The sequence below is a fragment of the Malaya genurostris genome, chromosome 3, assembly GCF_030247185.1.
Source record: "Malaya genurostris strain Urasoe2022 chromosome 3, Malgen_1.1, whole genome shotgun sequence".
Classification (NCBI taxonomy): Eukaryota; Metazoa; Arthropoda; class Insecta; order Diptera; family Culicidae; genus Malaya; species Malaya genurostris.
This window is the reverse complement of record NC_080572.1, coordinates 261,371,445-261,393,762: the sequence shown is the minus strand read 5'-3', so window position 1 is coordinate 261,393,762 and position 22,318 is coordinate 261,371,445. Positions and strand designations below refer to the sequence as shown.

Below are 22,318 nucleotides of genomic sequence, written 5' to 3'. Positions count from 1 at the left end.
CTGTCAAATTTTTAGAATAGAGAAATAAAATTTGAAAAAGTTACATATTTTCAAAATAATGTAAATTCTTGCAAATCATGAGAAATTTTGTTTTTAATTTTCAACAAAATTTTATGAAAGGTCGAAAAATTTCCAAATTAAAAACGTGATAAATCCACCTAGCAGTGAGATGATACTTTTTTTATCAATCCGTATGTGCATGGATATTCTTAGGTGTTTTAGTTCTCATGACATTATTTTAATTATCGTCGTTTTAAACGGCAAATTGAGATTTTAATCACTCATTACCCTGTAATGTCGAAACTGCAAATCGTATCGAATTTCAATCTTAACGTGTGACAATCGATTGAACATTCCATAAGATGTCGAAGTAAGTTCCACTTTAGAGTTTTTCGTCATTATTTATGGTACTTCCAGAGCCGGTATTCAGGAAATAGCATAGCCCAACATGATTCGAATGGCCATAAATTATTACGCCAAACAATTTACATCTTCTATATCGGTATGAATTTTAAAAACTCATCATCTGTAATTCCAGAATCGGGTAAAATTCACCAATTTTGTATGGGACCTTAAGTCCTGTAATTTTTGTTTTTGAAGTTCGATTTGGGCTTTTTTGAGAAAATGATTGAGCTTTGAGAAACGATTCGATACTGGAGCCGAAATTCTAAAATCGGTGTAGCCGAAATCAGTTAAATTCACCTGAGGAGTGTGTAGATATCTTTGAGAAATTGTAGTGCGAATTAAAATATGGGGGAACATTCCGAATCCAAAAACGAATACCGCTCAAACTGAAATAAATTTGTTTGGTAATCGACTATCCAAATCTGCAAACCCGATAAACCTGATTTATGTGAAATGGACATTTTTATCCTAATCACCCTGTATCTCCTAAACCAGAAGCGGATCTGACTAAAAAGTAAGATGTTTGATAGGATTTTAAGACCTCACATTTGGATCATAGATGATTCTTAGATTTAATTTGAATCTTAGATCGGTTCTACGAAAAAAATGAGTTGCATTATTTTAATTTCGTTTCACATATCATCCTGTTCCGCAATCAGAAGTCGGATTCAAACATAATTCAGGAACCTTATTTGGGAGTATATTACTTTTCGTATGAATCTGAGTTTGTAGGAAACGGTTTAGCCATTTCCGAGAAAATTTAGTGAAATTATTTGTCACACACGCATTTGCTGATCTCGACGAACTGAGTCGAATGGTATATGGGAGTTATGTTGTTCCAGAATTAATTACTGTAAGCTGATATCATCTTGTTTACCTATGCCATATTCGAAAGATTATGTTGCCAAAAACGAAACGTGCTACACTTGGTCCGAGGCAAATTATCATGAAAAAGGATGCTGTACACAGTCTTTTTGGTACTTAGAAACAATTGTATATAACAGTATAAAAATCGTTGCTCCCACGCATTGCTTTGTCATACAGCGCTCAAAACTCCTACTGCTGGAATAGGGAGAAAAGTCGCTCATACAAAAATGTCGATATCTCCTTTGAAAATGGACGGATTTTAACAATCTATGGCTTGTTGGATAGGTATTACCGTGAGGAATCTAAGTATAGAAACATATTCTGTTACATAGGTCAATTGTTACAGATACTGTCAAAAAACTGAAAATTTTGTCATAAAACTTCGTATAACTCAAGAAGTAAACATCCGATCTCAAGACCATTTAATAGCGTTCTGGGTGACGGGGAGACCTTTAATTTGCGACTAGTTTGATCTGAATCGGTTCAGCCATCTCTGAGATCTCGACCTCTTAGTTGACAACACACATACAGACACACACACACACACACACACACACACACACACACACACACACACACACATACACACACACACCGACATTTGCTCAGTTCGTCGAGCTGAAGCGATTGGTATATGACATTCGGCCCTCCGGGCCTCGGAAAATTTTTCGAAAGTTTGAGCGAATTCTATACCTATTTTTTATATATAAAAAACGTGTTTAATCCACCTAGCAGTGAGATGATACCTTTTTTTATCAATCCGCATCTGTTCTTTGCATGAATATTCTTCGGTGTTCGTTTTAAGCGACAATTTGAGATTTTAATCACTCATTACTCTGTAATGTCGAAACTGCAAATCGGATAGAATTTGAATGTAGAAGTGGGACAATCGATTAAACATTCTATGATATGTCGAAGTAATATCCACTTTAGAGTTTACGGTAATTTAAAGTACTTCCAGAGCCGGTATTCAGGAATTAGCATAACCCAAACCGATTCGTATGGCCATATGACGAATAAATTACAACAGTTTTGAGTCCAACTTTTAAGCTTTTCGGGATTGTCATCTTCTATATCGGTTTGAATTTTAAAAATTCATCATCATGTAATTCGAGAACCGGAAGTCATAATTGGATAAAATTAATTAATTTTTGTATGTATGTATAAAATTAATTAATTTTGTACATAAGTTTGTTTTAATTTGAATTTTTGTTTCTGAAATTTGATTAGGCTTTTTTTGAGAAAACGATTGAGCTTTGAGAAACGATTTTATACTGGACCCGGAATTCTAAAATCGGTATGGCCGAAGTCAGATAAATTCACCTGAGTAGCTGTATAGTTTACATTTGTTTCAAAATATTTGAAAATCAGTGAAGACATCTTTGAGAAATCAAAGCACGAATTAAATTTTTAGGTGCCTTCTGATTCGACAACTGAATACCACTAAAACTTTTTTTATCAAATATCCAAATCTGCTAACCCGATAAACCTGATTAATTTATGTGGAATAGACATTTTTATAACAATCACCCTGTATCCCCGAAACCGGAAGTTGAATCTGACTGAAGAGTAAGATGTTTTATAGAATCTTGAAACTTTTCATTTGAATCTTAGATGATTCTTAGATTTCATTTGAATCTTTGATCGGTTCAGCCATCTACGAGAAGAATGAGTTACACAATTTCGACTTCGTTTCATATATCATCCTGTAGTTCCGGAACCAGAGGTCAGAACCAAACATAATGCAGGAACTTTGTTTGGGAGCATACGACTTTTCGTATGAATCTGAATTTGTAGAAAAGAAATTTTCCGAGAAAATTGAGTGAAATAATTTGTCACACACGCATTTGCTGATCTCGACGAACTGATTCGAATGGTATATGGCTGTTATGTTCTTCCAGCATTTATTGCTGTAAGTAGTTTAAAACAATATAATTAAAAAAAATTCTGCCATCATCTGGTTTATATATGTCATATTCGAACGATTATGTTGCCAAAAATGAGTCGTGCTAAAATCGGTCCGAGGCTAAATGTAATGAAAAAGGATGCTGTACACTGTCTTTTTGGTACTTAGAAACAATTGTATGTAACAGTTTAAAAAATCGTGTTTTCCGTTGCTCACAAGCATTTCTTTGTCATACAGCGCTCAAAACTCCCACTGCTGGAATAGGGGGAAAAGTTTACACAAAAATTTCGATATCTCCGTTAAAAATGGACGGATTTTAACAATCTATGGCTTGTTGGATAGGTATTACCGTGCGGAATCTAAGTCTGAAAACATATTCTGTTTTCAACGTCAATTGTGACAGATACTGTCAAAAAACTGAAAATTTTGACATAAAACTTCGTATAACTCAGAAAGTAAACATCCGATCTCAAAACCATTCAATAGCGTTTTGGGTGACGGGTAGACCTTTCATTTGCGACTAGTTTGATCAAAATCGGTCCAGCCATCTCTGAGATCTCGACCTCTTAGTTGACAACACACATACAGACACACACATACACACACACACACACACATACACACAGATATTTGCTCAGTTCGTCGAGCTGAATCGATTGGTACCTCAATTCGGCCCTCCGGGCCTCGGAAAAAATTTCTAAAGTTTGAGCGAATTCTATAACTATTTTTTATATATATAAAAAAAGGTAAAAAAGGTAAAAGAATGTCCCAGAAAGTACAAACGCAACCAAAAACCGCTGCCATTTCGCAATGGTTCAGAATCTGTCAATTTTTATGGCTGCGTCCTATTGTTTACACTCTTCTCAAACCACTTGTGCAGTTGTTTATTCGTTTTCATTAGCATAGCAAAAATGGAAGGAGTAAGTGAAAATGCCGTGCGAAATGCAATCAGGAAGTTCGGTGAGGATAGCACCTTTAAGGATAAACCGAAAACGGGTCGAAAAAAAGGTCCTGCTAACCCTCAGTTGGATAAACGTATACTGAAGGCGTTCGAGCAAAAGAAGGAGGTTTCAGTTCGGGATGTGGCCAAAAAAGTGGGCACTTCGAAGTCAAATGTTCTTCGTGCTAAAGAACGTTTGAATCTTCGAACCTATAAGAAGCAGAAACAACCAAAACGTAGTCCAAAACAAGAAGCATCGATCAGGCCGAGGGTTCGAAAGCTGTACAATACGATTCTTGTTGGAAATTTGAACTGCATAATCATGGACGAGGAAACCTACGTGAAACTCGATTACAAATCCTTGCCGGGACCACAATATTATACGGTGCGAGAAGAGCAAGTGTTAAACCAGTCCGAGACATCGATTGAAGTCGAAAAATTTGGTAAGAAAGCTATGGTCTGGCAAGCAATTTGTAGCTGCGGTAAGATTTCGAAACCCTTCATCACCACTGCTTCAATGAACAGTGAAATATACATCAAGGAATGATTACAAAAACGACTTCTACCCATGAAGGATCCTGTTGTCTTCTTCAAAGCCACAAGGATCCTGTTGTCTTCTTCGAAGCCACAAGGATCCTGTTGTCTTCTGGTCAGATCTTGCTTCTTACCACTACTCGAAATCAACGGCAGAATGGTATACTACCAAAAATGTCACTTTCATCCCAAAAGACATGAATCCACCAAATTGCCCACAACTTCGATCAATTGAGGAATTTTGGGCATTAACGAAGGCACATCTTAGGAAACATGTCTCGGCAGCCGAAACCATTCAACAGTTCGAAAAAGATCGGAAAAAGTGTCAAAACTTGTCGCCAAGATGTCTGTACGGAATTTAATGAGGAACGTTCGCAAGAAGGTGCGCCAGCTAGTCTACAATGGCTATGTAGCAAATGTTGAGAATAATACTAGGCAAAATACATAAGTTTTTCTTCACCGTGGAATCCACAATACATAGTACTTTGAACCTAATACATTTCGAATATCATATCAGTATGTGAATACTTACATACTAATGTTAGTTAATCTAAATACTGGGCCGTATGAATAAAGCGTAGCATGCTTGAATTTCGGCAGTAAATGCTACATGTGGATCACGTTCCTGTCAAAAGCAGAGACTTTACTACACAACAACGTTCGAACATGTAGTATTTATTATTTATTTTTATTATTTTTTTTTTATTTCGATTATAGAGGTTTTAACCTTAAGGTCATTCGCCTCTTCGGGCCAGAAAATTTTTCTGACCCTATGTGCGGGGATGGGAATCGAACCCAGGCAGGCTGCGTGAAAGGCATCGACTTACCCATCACGCTGTACCCGTCCCCGTAGTATTTATTACAATTTTTCGGTAGGTAGCTCCAGAGGTTGCTACTCGTGTGTTCGCTGATAAAGTGAAGTAGAATAAATAAAACCAAACCAAACGTGTTTTACTCTGTGGACTATGGTTTTGAGAAGATACTACAAACAACAGACTTTATCACATTTTATTCATACGGCCCACTGTGTTTATCAATTGGTTTGCTATTATAAATTACATTAAATAAAATACATTTATTTTGTACATGATCTTATAACTATTTCAGGTTTATTTGTATCAGTTCATCACTTTTATTATGTATAATATAACTGGCTAACGTGTAGTGGTTGGACATTAGTCTGGAAATCACACGAATGAAGTCCCTGCTCACATCCAGCCTCCTGAACCATGCCATTGTCGATATTTTAGGAATAATTTAGTGCATCCACCGACCCAGATCATCTTTATCCCAAGAAGCTTGCCAGTTGGCAAGTGTTCTTTGGCGAGACACGCTATAGAATTCGTTAAAAGCAATTGGTCTCTCATAAATTTCACCCTCAATAGCACCACGTTTGTCTAAAATATCGGCTCTTTCATTGCCTGGAATGAATCAATGAGTTGGGACCCAAACTATTGTGATTTTATAATTATTATTAAATATTTCGTTCAGGTACTGTTTTATTTTGCCTAAGAAAAACGGTTCATTTTTGCCAGCAGCGTTTGAGCGAATGGCTTCAATCGCTCCCAGGCTATCTGTGAAGAGAAAATAATGATTTGGAGACAATGTGACAATTACACTCAAGCTATAATGAACTGCTGCTAACCCTGCTATATAAACAGATGCAGGTTCTTGAAGCATAAATGAGACCGTCACATTATTGTTGAACATACCAGTATACTAACGTTCCAGCTCTTTCTAGCGGTTGAAAAAAAAATTCGTGGATTTTTTGTTGCAATTTTCGGATGGGCATTTTAGTTTAATAAAAATCTTTTTCACCCGAAAGAATTTTTCTAACCTTTGAACAAAGCTGAACTGAAGCCTGAGCGGGATTACTTTTAAACATTGGGAGTACAAATTAGTTCGGTTCGTTTTATTGGGGTCAAAATCCATTTATTTCAAAATAAAAATAATTTAAAGATTAATCAAAGTATTGTTCCTTGCTAGTTACTATTTTTCTCCCTTCTCAGGCAATTTTCGAAAAATGTTTCGTCTTTAAGGTGATCCAATTTTGTAGCCAATTTTCGATTTCCTCGGAAGAAGAAACCCGATATCCTGTCAGATCGTGCTGCATCCATCGGATCAATCAGTAATCCGAAGGAGTAATGTCAAGAGCATACGGCGGTTGTGCAAAATGCCCGACTTAAGCGATTCCAAATATTTTTTTCACGACTTTTACGACATGAGAACGAGCGTTGTCATGCAGTATAATAACTGTATTATGTCTTGTATTACGGCCGTTCTTCTTGCAATGCACGGTTCAAACGCATCAATTGCAGCCTATGCCGATCGCCCGTTATAGTATCGCCAGGTTGTAGCAGCTCATAGTACATAGCACAGCTGGTCACACTTTTCGACGTTTATTACGAACGTTCTTCAATTACTTTTGCCAAATACAAATAATTTTTATTTGTTTTTGCTTTTAGTACGTCGATGACAGTTGATCTGGCCACATACAACACGTCAACTTAACGTGAGAGCAGTTCGGAACTTCGAGTTGCGCGAAAAAAATTCCGACGCATTGTTCCTCTAATCTCAATGATTTTTTCACAACTAAGGTGCAAACGTAAAAATCATACAGTAGATATGATGCTTCGATATAAGGAGTTTTAATGCACGATGAAAAAAAAATGTCTCATGTTAACCAATTTATGTTTGTTATAGCTTTTTTCTCATTGGAAGACTCCTGGGGATCCTTATTTATATTGTATGTAAAAATACGATCGATTATAATTACCGATTACACGAGTGCCGGTGAAAAACGGTATGTGCACCATTTAGGTAAAGTACATTTCACGGGGGACGGGTATAGCGTGATGGGTAAGTCGATGCCTATCACGCAGCCCACCTGGGTTCGTTCCCCAACCCCGCACATAGGGTCAGAAAGCTTTTCTGGCCCGAAGAGGTGAATGACCTTAAGGTTAAAACCTCTATAATTGATACAAAAAAAAAAAAAAAGTACATTTCATCAACCACATAATACATGAAAATAGTTTGTATATTATTGATGATAATCCGATTACCACGGATACCTTTGCCACGAACGATTTTCTTCAGACGAAATTGGATACCATCTACGATATTGGATCAGTTGCTAAATTTTTCGTGGAAATTTGATCTTCTGTTTGCTACATTTTCAACGTATTGAGCTAAGCAGTTTGTAATCCTGTCTTATGATGAAAACAACGTCATAGAAAATCTTTACTAAATGATTGAATTTAAATTTGAATTTAAAAAATCCCTTGAAAAATTAAAACGGATCATTAATATTAACTAGATTACTCTTGCTAGCTCTCAGTTTGCATAACGTACGGGCGAACCCATCGGACTCGCATTCAGACTCTTTTGCCGATTGGTAATTCAATTCCAGCAAAAAAAAAGAGAATGATGTTTCATAATTCCCATCAACTGTGTTATGAAATGCGATAAAAGCCGTGATTTTAAATTGCGAGAGCAAGGTAAATTTGAAGTCACTTTGCACAAATCTTCTACCTGACTTCCATTAGAGTTGATTGAGTGGGTTCTGGAAACCACTTTTATGATCCACATCCCGCTCAAGTACCCTTGATTTTTGCTTTCACATTCATGTTCAGGATAATGGGAAAAGCTGGTTGCATAATTGTTTGCAGTAAAATTTTTGTGCATATCGCAACAAATTCTACCGATACTTGAAATAAAAAATGTTATGTGAAATATATCATTAATAATAATAATAATAGTAATTAATCCCAGAAAAAGCTTTTCTGGTAACTATTATAAAGCAATCGCAATGATTTGCGTACTATTTCGGACGTACCACGAGCAATTCCTCCCGTTTATGTCGGTGTAGTTAGCGCCTGAAGGTATTCTATCACTATTAACATGGCGCAGTAGAGCCAAACGTAAATAACCGTGCTAATTACATGAATCAGATTCACATTGCCACTAGAAAACTCACTGCCTGTGAAACACTTCAGAAGTGCATAGAAATGCAGCATATGAAACGTGCAACGTCGGATGAAATACACTCTCCGCCTCGACATCAGCTGCGTGCCGGTTCATAAGAATTCATAAGTAAGGATTATACAAGTGGGTGGAAAACATCAACCCATTTATAGCTCACACCCGCTTTATTTTAACGATTCCAGTTAGCATGGGACTAAGTGGTTTTACAGTGACGGTTTTTTGTTGTTGTTGTTGTTGTTGCATGTGCAGTATGACTTCCATACAACCAGGACTAGGTGGAGTAGTAAAACTTTGGGTGTATGGTTGATGAGGGTGCCCCCTAGGTCTGTAGTTTCAATATGTAGCCTACCTTCCTTTCAGGTAGAATCCATATTTGACACCGTCGATTCGAAACTTTTCACGTTTAATGGAGCGTTTATTCTCCAGGATTATTTTGGACACCCTAATGTACACCATACAAACATGAATGCTGGAAAGTGGCAAGGTTAATTTAATGTCACATCATTTATAACCTTCCGTACAAGGGCTCCATGGGAGACAGGACCCGGTGGCAGCAGCAGCACTCCCACTAGGCTACCATTACCATGGCAATGAGAGTACGTGTGGTAAAGGGGCTCCAGGGTTTCCGTTTATTTGTTTGCTTCCGTTTTTTTTTTCATCATTGTTTCGGTATTGGGTACTGAGCGGTGTGCTGCAATTGGAGAAGTGCTGGTAAAATGTAGAAGAATTTGCTTTATTTTGTAACGTTGCTGATGAGTTATCTTTTCGGAGTTTGAATAAAGACCTTGACGCCAACAAATAAATGCAAAAGATGAAGCAAAGTTGGTTGTGGTTAAACGACGATGCACAACTAATGTGACATTATTACTACTTGGAAAGTAGTATCACAAATTAAAGTATTACCTAAAAATAACTGGTGATACATAGTGAAGGCTAAAGGGGTCGCCTTGCGTATCTAACGTTAATAAAATGTTCGAGATGTTGGGATCGATAGTAGTTCGGTATTGGTATCATTATTGCCTTTATCTATAATTAAAACGACTTTTCTTTTGTTTAAGAAAGAATTTAGCATGAAGAGTTGATTGTTAATCTGATTGACTTGTGGTGAGATTATTCTCATTTGCTACCAACGATTTACAAGAGTGCCTCCTACTTCCATCAATAATCTCATAAGAAAGAATAGCCTTATATCAAATATGCAAGCCATTTTATATTTGACGTTATCATATTCAACACTGAGCACACCATTGTTAACCGAAGCGAATGTTTAATCATTTACGTTGTGATGCACTTGTACCTTTGGTAAGATTATACTTTCTTTTGTTATGGGTTTAATTGTACGGTGCTTAACATCATTTCATAGTAGATTTGGTTGCAAAAGCATAGACGGCTTTTGTTTGTCGGATTTGCTAATTTAGGTAGCATGGCTTTGTTCACTACAATGAGTTGTCGTCGCCTTCTAACTGACCAAATAGTAACTGAACTGCTTCGCCTACACTAAATTTAACAATCAAGCGTTGAAATGTCTGTAAAAATTGGAGACTGCTAGACGATACCTTTCGCTGTTAGTTCTGGAACTCAGGACACTCATTTGAGACCATTTATTTTTTTACTTTACCTCAACGATCTCAATTTTTAACTAAAATGATATAAACTGTCTTTTGCTGACGATTTCAAGCTATATAACTATAGCCAGATTAAATCTCAAGAAAACACCATAGTTTTACAATCATAGCTTGATTAATTCGCCAATTGGTGTCAAATTAATAGGATACCGCAAATACTATTTCAGAAAATACGAGTACAACATTAAGGAAGAAGTGCTGATACGTGAAGGACTTAGGTAATATTATTGATGCCAAGTTAAACTTTAAAAACTACATCGACTTTGTAGCTTTTAGGATTTATTTTTCGCGTTACCAAAAACCTTGACAATGTATACTGCCTTAAGGCAGTCTATTGTGCACTAACCCATTCGACGTTTGAAAGTGGCGCTCATCGACGATGAGTGTGTCAAAACTGTCCAGTGAAAATTTGTTCGGTTTGTTCTACGCAATCTGTCATGGAATGACCTACTTATCTACCTTGAATCTATTGTCTGGTCGTTGGAATGTCCCAAAAGCCCTCACGTATTGAATGTCCCGAACTCTTACAACTAATTGATTTCGACATTCATCGTCGTAGAATGCGTTATCATCCCTTTCTGAGATTACCTTCCGCCAGAACAAACTATGGATATGAACCATTTTTATTTAGTATGTACCGTACATGACCTGCCACTCGTCTATCAAAACTGTATCGTAATTTTAACTACCCCTCAGTAACTGGTAATGTAAAAACGTAATCCCTTGAAAAAATGTTGAAACTGGCAACACAGATTGATACATTATTGACCATAATCTTGGTTACTGCATTTTGAGAAATGTAAGCAAAACAAACTGCAGATCGAATATTTTAAAGCGAATAATAAAAATTGACTTTCCGAGTGCTTCAGCATCAGAGCAGTGGATCGGCTAGTCATTCGGAATGGGTAAAAGAATTCTTCTGTCGTGAAAACTGAGAAGGATCCACTTGCGATTGAACGAAAACAGTATTCTACGGATATAAAATCCTATGTTCAAGTCTGAATTATGGTCAGCCCATCGAAAAATTAATTGGGATAAAAATAATGTGAACTATGAGTGTACTTTCTATTTACAAGCGATAATCAGTGATCGTAAGACAACGCAAAGAACTTTAGGAAGCTTGAATGCCGAACAATTGTTGATGGAGAAAAGAATTTCTGAATTATACTTTTAACTTATATGAATAATTCATTATTATTATAAAATCCGTGTATTGCACTTATTGAAACCAAGAAACCAAGTGAGGGAGAAACATTTTCTTCAAGCAAAAATATGCTTAAAACAAACAAAAAATATCTGGTAACTTAAAAAAAAATTCTTTTTCTTTTGTGCATCCGCATCAATGTGATACTTCAAGAATTTTATTAAATTTTTTTCTTGTGTAACTCTCATCTTGTGATTAAAAGTGTTATCACAAATATTGGTTTTGTTTTTTTAACCATGCATCAATTGTGGCACAATGCATTAGATGGTGATTAGTACAGTTGCTTTGAACACGAAATATGTGCAATTTTTGTAGAAAATAACGTAATGTGAGTTGCTTTTGTTTGCTTTTTATTCACTTTGTTTTCTTTTTCATAAAAATATTTATTCTATAAATCTGTCTTCTAAGCTTTGCCTCTGTAATGACTGTTAATGTCTCACTTTAGGAGCACTGCAAAGAATAGAAATGAATCTGAAGAAATGTAGAAATATGCAATAAACAGGTTGTTCAGGAGAATGTTTGGAGCGTTATGGTAGTATACTTACATACAAAAGAATTAATGCTCTCAAAACACAGAAACAAAATTTAAGCACTCACTTTAATCGTACTGATGATGGATGTAGCATTTCGTTGATAATGCACTGAACTGGCGCAGAGGGAACCTGGTACATTGACTGCTTATTTGCGCTTCACTGTAACAGAAGTATTGCACTCTTTGCACATTGATCATCTGGCCTCTCATCGCGATTCGTTGATTGTAGGGTGAGTATTCGGTAAAATGATGTTGTTGCTTGACTAATTGATGTGAATACATTACACACTTCGAAAAAACCTTGTGATTCTACATCTTATAAGATGTACATAAAAGGAGCATCGCATTTCACCTAAATATAAGAACATGTACATGAAATAAAACATGTACATGAAATAAAAGAAAAATACTGATGGTGAGAGTGGTGACTTGATCCGAGAACCATTGGATCGCAAAGTACGTCCATTAATCGACTGAGCTATCGAAGCACGCATCAGCTTTTCTTACACATAAATTAAGCAGTTGCACTTGTTAACCGAATAGAAATATCATTCGGAACCAGTAAAATTCAGGCTCATCCAGCATTAAGTCATTACAAATGGAACTTTCCGTCATTTGACAAATTAAGTCTTAATGAATTACATGATATGTGGGATTACATCACCTGTAAAATTCAAAATTTGTGTGTGTGTGAGTATTTTTTAATGAATTCATTGTGCATCATCAAGTTAAATAATAGTATATTGAATGCCACTGTCATTAGAATTTCTTAACGTCCAGCAATTTATTATTCTATTCCTATATTTCTAATAGAACATTGATCTGATACGCTGCGTAACATCGATTAACTACGACTTTGTTATGGCATTAGACTAGCGGTGAGAGAGAAGAGAAGTAAAAAAAGAATTTTCCTCCTGGTGATCTAAAACGAATTAACATTCGGGTTGAAAAGTCCTAGTTCACAGAGAATTCAAGAAAACTAGTTTGGTCGAGACGAAGTTCGACGGTTCAGCTAGTAAATTAATAAATATAGCACTTTTAGTCACTATTACACACTAGCTGAGTTCATTATGCCGATCGTTAGCTTGAAGGGAGTTGGAATCGCAGCAGGCATGTGCGTCGGATGCAATTTTGATTTCGCTTCTGTCAAATTTCGGTAAGACACTCTGTCGACGTCGCATAACCAGGACATCGTATATAATCCGACAAGTATTTGAGTTTTACACTACAACCGGAATTTTTATTAATAATTTTTTAAATAACATAATTCATGCATATGAACACCTTAATTTTGTATTTAATCGAGACTTGATAATCCGATCACGTTGATTCAGTGCAAGATTTTCATTCTGCATATTGATCGAGTTTCGAGTTTCCAAAATTTACTTTAACAAGTTCAGTTTTTGGAAATTCATTAGCTTCAACTTCCTCGAACAGATATTTATTGCTAGCCTAGGGTCCGTGTGATGTTCTGGAACTATAGTAAAGGGTGATTTTTTGCTGCTGGTCTTTGTGTCATTGTCAAACTTGTTCAGTTTGGTATATAATTTAATCATGAATCGACTTACGAACGAACAATGCTTTCAAGTGGGCATTGGCAAAGTTGGAGGAAGATCCACTCCTTTATTGAAAAGTTGTGTTCAGCGACGAAGTTCATTTCTGGTTGAATGGATACGCCAACAAGCAAAACTGCCGCATCTGGAGTGAAGACTAGTACAACCAAAGCATTGCAAGAGCTACCAATGCATACCAAAAAAGTCATTGTTTGGTGTGGATTATGGGTCGGTGGCATCACCGGGCCGTACTTCTGCAAAGGCGACGATGGACGGAATGATTGACGAAAAACTGGACATACCTGACATGTGGTTTCAACAAGACGGTGCCACATCCCACACCGCATGCGAAACAAATTTACCGGATTGTGAGCCGCCTTCGGTGAACAGTTTATCTCACGTTTTGGGCCCGTCAATTTGATCCGTATTGAAGCATTTATTTGTGAAATACCCGCCAATATGTTGAAGAAAATGTACAAAAATTGGACCTTGTGCATAGGCCATCTGAAGCGGGGCCGCGATCAACATTTTCATGAAATCATATTCAAATATTAAACTACATTGATCGTTCCATCGATTCCAAAAAAGATTTCATAAATTTTCTCATTTTTTTTAAATGAAAATCAAATTCTATACCTCTGAAAAAATCACCCTTGATAACGAAAGCTTGAGGGGGTTGGCAATGGCTGTTATCATGCTCTTGAAAGGGTGCGAAAATTTGACATTTTTTTGAACTGTCACCAAGCATAAGACAGTCACTGCCAACGATACGCGCAGCTGCTACGTTCAATAGTAGCAGACCCTGTCAGCTTAGAGCGAAATCGATCTTCAGTTCAACACCGCCATCGCACGGCATCACATTCAACATATCATGTCAATTGTATGGGTGCGCAGTGCTGTTGTTTTGGAGGGCACGAATTTGACATTTCTCTTCTTTACTTCTATGTACGAAATTCGATGCAGACTCGCCTGAGGGCGCCATGTTAGCAAAAAAGGATGTTGCCAATGATTTGTTCGAGAAATGTGAGAGCTGGATATCTTGTTAATATAATGTCTTTGATAGTAGACAACACGCAATGACACGAGAGCTTGCCGCAATCATGAGAGCCACGACACACGACAGCAATATTGAGAGCAGTTAATTTCGTCGCGTTCTCTCACAGTAGTCAAAGCCACAGCGTTCGCTTTGTGGTAGTGTACGTACATACTGGATAGGTAGCTGCTTTGTTTATTTTCGTTCACTGGTTTCGAGAATGTCACGAGCTCAAAATGTCATGACATTTTCATAACGGGACTGTCATATCCGCTGTGACCGATCTGTGACGATAAATTGAGTGCGGTGTTTTCATTAACGGTTCAATTTCAGTTCTGAAAAAACTCATTCACAAAGTTTGTTCATGGAGATGTTTAAACAATATTGCAAATATTTACTTAAATTTCATACACGAAGTATCAGGAGCGCAGCTTTTGCCTTTCTAATATGACGCAAAGGCATAAAATCTTACAGCAGAGACAATAAATTTTGCTCTCCTGTTACTTCTACATTTCTGGTTCATGCTGAACGGGGTTTAATTGTTTGATCGAAAAAGTGCATTGAAGTAAATCAACCAACTGAAAATAAAACAATATCACTCGAACTTCTAAAACGTACCCACCATCCAAATTCTGGAAGTCACTTTTCTCACTGAACCGCTTCCTTCCAACGGGAGTGCAAAGAAACAAAACACGTAAGGATTCACAAAAAATCGTCTGTATTGGGAAGCAAGACTTTCTTGTGCATGTCCCCCTATACCTTATGAGAATCGTCATAAAACGAATTTCAAAGTTGAGCCTTGTTGGCGACTGTCTCTCGAAAGTTGTTGAATTTGGAAGGAGCTACTGTTTATTGTGGCTAGCCTCTCAGATTGAGCTATCGATGAGAGCAAACGGCGACATTCACGAGAGAAAATGTCATGAGACCTGTTACCGCGACTGAACTCTTGAGTACAAGTGGAGCATCCCTCGACTGACGATGACGTTTATTATAGCGGCCAATTTCCGGTCATATTGTTAATGTGTCATAAAAGGAAGCGGTGTAAAAGTACATTGGCGAGTGACTGAGAAAAATTCAGTATAATTTCGGATTGCGGATTTATTAACTGTGAGTTTTTGTAAAATTTAACCTAACATAAATAAATGATTAAATGGGATTATAGGAATACAGTAGTAAAGGAGCAGGAAAGCCAGTGAAAAAGCGGGTCGTGAATTAGAAAGCGAGGGAGGAAAATTGAAAGTAAGAAAAGAATGAGTTTATATGAGAAGAGAATTAATAAAAGTTTATTTAGTTTTAGCCTGCATAAAAGGTGCTGCTCATTATTTCTTTCCGTTTGGGGTCGACCGAACAAACTAAAATTTCAATTCGTTTGTACTGTACCCTAACCTCGTCACGATGAGCGACCAGGAATTAAATTATACTACAACGCAGTGCGGTAAATGTGGATGTGCACCAAAGGAATTAGGCGGAATGGTGGCGTGTGACAGCTGTAACCGATGGTTTGATTATGCCTGTGCAGGAGTAACTGATGCCATTAAGAAAAAAAAGAAATGGTTTTGTGACGATGTTGTTTGTGCTGCAGCCTCTAAAAGGCGCCCGAAAAAAGACGTAAATCCATTGTCGACGGCAGATGAATCGGATGCTGGAAGTACAAAATCGACTACTTATAAAGGAGATGAGCAAATCAAGACATTGGAAGAAGAACACCGCCGTCTTGAAACTGAATGGGATAAACAGATGTTGTTCAAAGAGAAGCAGCTAGAGTTACAGGTAGCTCTAAGGAGGAAGAAGTTTCAGCAAGACCAGTTACTGCGCCAAAAACAACAAAAGTTGGAAGAAGAATGGCGCAACTTCGAATTAATCGAGTTGGAACGCGAAAATCAGCAGCAGTTACAAGCAAAACAGGAACACTTGCGTCGGACGCTAACGATTCAAAAAGAATTTCAAGAGCAACTATCGGCTGTTGATAAACAATTGAAGAAACTGGAGTTGAAACGCAAACGAAAGCATACCCGTGGGTCTAAGATCAATGATCAAAGTTCACCGCTAAATAAATCAACAGAGTCCGAGAGTGATGTGACGGAGGATGAAAGTTCTAGTTCAGATGAATCGATTGAAGATGATTCGGAGGAGAAACCCTGTTTAGAGGAAGAAAAGGTTTCTGGTAAGAAGAAGAACGGACCTACGAAGGCGCAGCTTGCTGCTCGTCACGGAATCGGAAAACATCTGCCAATGTTTTCAGGTAAGCCGGATGACTGGCCACTTTTCTATGCTGCGTTTAATTCATCGACGGAGGCGTGCGGATTTAGCGATATCGACAATTTAGCTCGTCTTCAACAATGTTTGAAGGGAGATGCCCTCGAACTGGTACGAGGACAACTGCTTTTACCAAAGTCAGTTCCTCGTGTAATGGAAAAACTTCGTCAACACTTTGGCCGTCCCGAACAATTGTTAGATCGTCTGTTGGACCGCGTAAAAGAGTTGCCAGCGCCAAAAAACTTAAAGGGATTTATTCCGTTTGCGAATGTGGTGGAGCAGCTATGTGATCACGTGGAAGCTGCGGGGCTCAAGGAGCACCTGAAGAACCCTCTGCTGATAAAAGGTATCATTCCAAAGCTTCCGGATACAGAGAAAAGACAATGGGCTGACGTTAAAAGAGCTAGAGAAGGGAAAACGGTTTCTCTTCGGACCATTACCGACTTTCTTCTACGAATTGCGGAGGATGCGCGGGAAGCGGAAGTAGATATCGAACACTCAATAAGTGCTAGGTCTGGTGACCATTCAGGAAGAAACCGTAAGGAGAAAGGAGCGGTTTTCAGTCATGCGGAGGAAGGGAATTTCAATTCAATCATCACCAATCGACAAAGTTTAAAATCATGCAAAATATGTAAACGTAGGGATCATCGATTGCGTTTTTGTCCGGATTTCAATAATCTGCCGCTCGCCGAGAGAATAGCGATCGTGAATCGTGATAAATTATGCAAATTGTGTCTAGGTGAACATGGAGGACAATGCCGGTACAAGTTTCGCTGCAATGTAGGCAACTGTAAAGAGGCACACAACCCACTTATTCACACAGGCACAGTAGTGGGTATTAGTGCGCATATCCATGCGAGTAACCCATTATTGTTTCGCATCATTCCTATCAAATTGTACGGCAACAAGCAAAACGTGACTGTTCTGGCATTTTTGGACGAAGGAGCATCCGTCACTTTAATGGAAGCCAAATTAGCGGATCGTCTTGGTATTGTAGGAACTGAAGAGAAGCTTACACTCAAATGGACCGCCGACTATTCTCGTACGGAAAAATTTTCACGGAAAATGAACGTGTGGGCATCGCCAGCAACCATGGGTGATAAAATGTTACTGAGAACAGTTCGCACGGTGGGTAAACTAAGGTTGCCTCACCAAAAAATGAATGCTATAGAACTTAAGGCGCGCTATACATACATGCTTGAGTTGCCGATTCATTCGTACGAAGGTCAACCGGAAATTCTGATCGGTCTCAACAATGTCCACGCTTTTGCGCCGGTTGAGGTGAAAGTAGGTACCATCGCTGATCCAATAGCTGTACGCTTCAAACTTGGGTGGACTGTGTATGGCCCGAAAATTCCTAACACAGAAATAAACGAGGGATACATATGTACGCATGACACAGTGAGTAATGAGGATTTACACGACTTGTTGAAAAGACATTACACGTTGGAGGAATCGATGGTGACAACGACACCGGAATCAGAAGCAGATAAAAGAGCAGTGGCTATTATGGAGCGAACTACGAAGCGCATTGGGGAGCGATTCCAGACCGGTTTACTCTGGAAAACCGATGATCCACGATTTCCAGAAAACATAGAGATGGCGTTACACAGAAATTTACAGTTGGAAAAAAGGTTAATGAAAAATCCGCAATTACACAGTATTGTACAAAGGCAAATCGAAGAGTATGTTCATAAAGGGTACGCCCACGTGGCAACAAAAGAGGAACTGGAAAATACAGAGCCTGGTAAAGCGTTGTACCTGCCAATAAGTGTCGTTTTAGATCCGAAGAAGCCTGGCAAGGTGCGAATCGTGTGGGATGCTGCTGCATCATTGCAGGGGATTTCGCTTAACAGTCAATTGTTGAAAGGACCGGATTTACTCATTCCTTTAATAGCAGTTATTACTGTTTTCCGCGAGCGGAGAATTGCGTTTGGGGGTGATTTGAGAGAAATGTTTCACCAATTAAAGATCATCAAGGAAGATCGTCAAGCTCAACGTTTTCTGTTCCGATTCTCTCCTAAAGAAGATCCGAAAGTTTATGTAATGGACGTCGCTATATTTGGGTCCACGTGTTCGCCAAGCTCCGCCCAGTTCGTAAAAAACCGAAACGCAGAAGAACATGCTAGTCGGTACCCCGAAGCCGCAGACGCCATAATCAATAGGCATTACGTCGATGATTATTTCGACAGTGTCGATACGATTCAAGAGGCGGTGACAAAAGCGAAACAGGTGAAGCTGATCCACAAGAACGGAGGCTTTGATATCCGTCATTGGGTTTCCAATGCCCCGGATGTACTGTCAAGTTTAGGTGAAGAAAAGCCTATAACAGCCATTCATTTCAACCGCGACAAGGAGACGTTGAAAGAGCGCGTATTGCGAATAGTTTGGAACCCGATTCTAGATGAGTTTTCGTTTTCCACGAAGCAACGAGAAGAACTCAATCAATATCTACATGAAGGTAAGAAACCTACAAAAAGAATTGCGTTAAGCTGCGTTATGGGTTTCTTTGATCCTCTCGGGCTTTTATCGTTGTTCACAATCCATGGGAAAATTGTTCTGCAGCATCTGTGGCGAAAAGGTTGCAATTGGGATACAGTCGTAGACGAAGAAGGCTGGAGACTTTGGAGACGTTGGGTTGGTTTGTTGCCTGATATCGAAGCCATCCGAATTCCCCGTTGTTTTATTGGAAATGCATTATCTACAGAGATCGAATCATTAGACATCCATGTTTTTACAGATTCCAGCGAACATGCCTACGGGTGTGTAGCCTTTTTGAGAGCACTAATTAACGGAAAGGTTCACTGTAGCCTGATCATGTCCCGGGCGAAGGTAGCTCCACTCAAACGGCAATCAATTCCACGGCTTGAGCTTATGGCAGCTTTACTCGGTGCCCGGATATCCCAAACAATCCTTAGAATGCTTACTCTGAGGGTTTCTCGTTGTATCCTATGGACTGATTCTCGCACGGTTTGTTCTTGGCTCAAATCGGATACGTATAAGTATAAGCAATTTATAGCATTGAGAATTGGGGAAATTTTGGAATTGACTCGCGTGTCGGACTGGCGCTGGGTACCAACACGACTAAACATAGCGGACGTTTTAACCAAATGGGGTCGTGGTCCTCCATTACAAAGTGATAGTGAGTGGTTTCGAGGTCCAGCCTTCTTGTTTTCCCCCGAGCATCTTTGGCCGTCCTCGTCGATTTCGTTTGGGGAAACTGACGAAGATATCAGAGGAATCGTTTTATTCCACGAGATCATAGCAGTCGAAACGATTTCAAAATGGAGCAGACTATTAAGAGTGACAGCTACAGTGTTACGATTCCTAGAAAACTGCAAGCGTCGTCGTCAAGGGCTGCCGATACTTTCTTTCTCGGCAACAACGAAGCTACTGCATATAATCAAGACCAGCTACCCCGCTGTACAACATCCGTTACAACAAAGTGAATTGTCGAAAGCGGAAAAGGTTTTATGGAAACAGGCACAGTGGGACAGTTTTCCAGACGAGATGAGCGTACTGTCCCATAATCTACAGTTAGCCTCTGATCAGAAGGCAGATAGGATTTCTAAAACGAGTGGTATTTATAAATACTCCCCGACACTCGACGAGGATGGTGTGCTTCGTGTAGACGGAAGATTGACCTACGCTGAAAATTTATCCTTCAATCAAAAATATCCAGTTATTCTGAGCCGTTTCCATTCCATCACTAAGAAAATCATACAATATTATCATGAACAGTTCGGACACGCGAATAAAGAAACGGTGTTCAACGAAATGCGTAAGATGTATGAGATCCCAAACCTTCGTGCTGCAATTTCTAAAGTATCCAGCGAGTGCGTGTGGTGCAAAGTTCATCGGTGTGTTCCTTATTCTCCACGGATGGCTCCGCTTCCAGTTCAACGCGTTACGCCAGGTAAACGGCCATTCAACTCAGTCGGCGTGGACTATTTGGGTCCCGTAGAAGTAACAGTTGGTCGCAGAAAAGAGAAAAGGTGGATTGCCATATTCACTTGCTTAGTGGTACGCGCTGTTCATCTAGAGGTAGTGCACTCTCTATCGACGCAGTCATGTCTTATGGCTATCAGCAGATTCGCAAGTAGGTTTGGGAAACCAGCGGAGATATTCTCTGACAATGCGACTTGTTTTCGAGGAGCGTGGAACGATATGGTAAAAGCCAAATCTAAAATACATCAACAGTGTGCCGAGAGCATAATCAGTACGACTACCACTTGGTACTTCAATCCACCCGAAACTCCGCACATGGGCGGGATTTGGGAAAGAATGGTGCGATCCGTAAAGGAAGCAATGAAGGTCCTAAATGACGGGCGCAAAATCAATGATGAAATACTTATGACCACAATTGCAGAAACAGCCGACATGATCAATACACGTCCCCTCACGTATAAACCACAGGACCCCGCAGGAGAAGAAGCGCTTACTCCAAACCATTTTATCCGAGGTACGATAACCAGTGCGGATCTACAAGTGGACTCAGTAAGCGCCGCGGAGGCTCTTCGAGATACCTATAAGCGTGCTCAATTCTTAAGCGATCGAATATGGGAACGATGGATTATCGAATATCTTCCTACAATCAATAAACGTAGTAAATGGTTGGATGAAAAACAACAACTCAGTGTTGGAGATCTAGTCTTCCTTGTAAATGGTAACAATCGAAAATGCTGGAAGCGTGGAAAGATTGTAGAAGTGTATCCTGGTTTGGATGGAATAATAAGGCAGGCCAGCGTGAGGACGGCCGACCGAAAAGTCTATCGTCGAGAAGTAGTCAAAATTGCGGTTCTGGAGATTGACGGTAAATCCGGAACGACATGAAGATCAGCACCGGATGTTACGGGCCGGGGTATGTTACCGCGACTGAACTCTTGAGTACAAGTGGAGCATCCCTCGACTGACGATGACGTTTATTATAGCGGCCAATTTCCGGTCATATTGTTAATGTGTCGTAAAAGGAAGCGGTGTAAAAGTACATTGGCGAGTGACTGAGAAAAATTCAGTATAATTTCGGATTGCGGATTTATTAACTGTGAGTTTTTGTAAAATTTAACCTTACATAAATAAATGATTAAATGGGATTATAGGAATACAGTAGTAAAGGAGCAGGAAAGCCAGTGAAAAAGCGGGTCGTGAATTAGAAAGCGAGGGAGGAAAATTGAAAGTAAGAAAAAAATGAGTTTATATGAGAAGAGAATTAATAAAAGTTTATTTAGTTTTAGCCTGCATAAAAGGTGCTGCTCATTATTTCTTTCCGTTTGGGGTCGACCGAACAAGACCTATGACATTTTTCATCTGATACAGTCACGGCGAAGTACAATCGGCAACTGCTGTCATTTGTGCGGTTTGATTGTCTGCTGATTCGTGTCATTCTCCAGTACCGTTCGCAACCCTGCTTGAGATGTTTGAGCTGTGTTGGAATGGTATCAATTCCCAATATGAATTCTTAAGTAATATTTATTACTTA

The 22,318-nt window shown here is 38.9% G+C and overlaps 1 protein-coding gene across 1 annotated transcript; it reads left to right on the top strand.

Annotated features, from left to right (window-relative positions):
• Positions 1–17,594: 17,594 nt before the first annotated feature.
• Positions 17,595–21,672, top strand: LOC131434306 (uncharacterized). The gene is made up of 2 exons (XM_058600971.1): positions 17,595–17,619; positions 17,663–21,672. The coding sequence occupies exons 1-2, from the start codon at positions 17,595–17,597 to the stop codon at positions 21,670–21,672; spliced, it is 4,035 nt and encodes a 1,344-aa protein (XP_058456954.1).
• Positions 21,673–22,318: the final 646 nt, after the last annotated feature.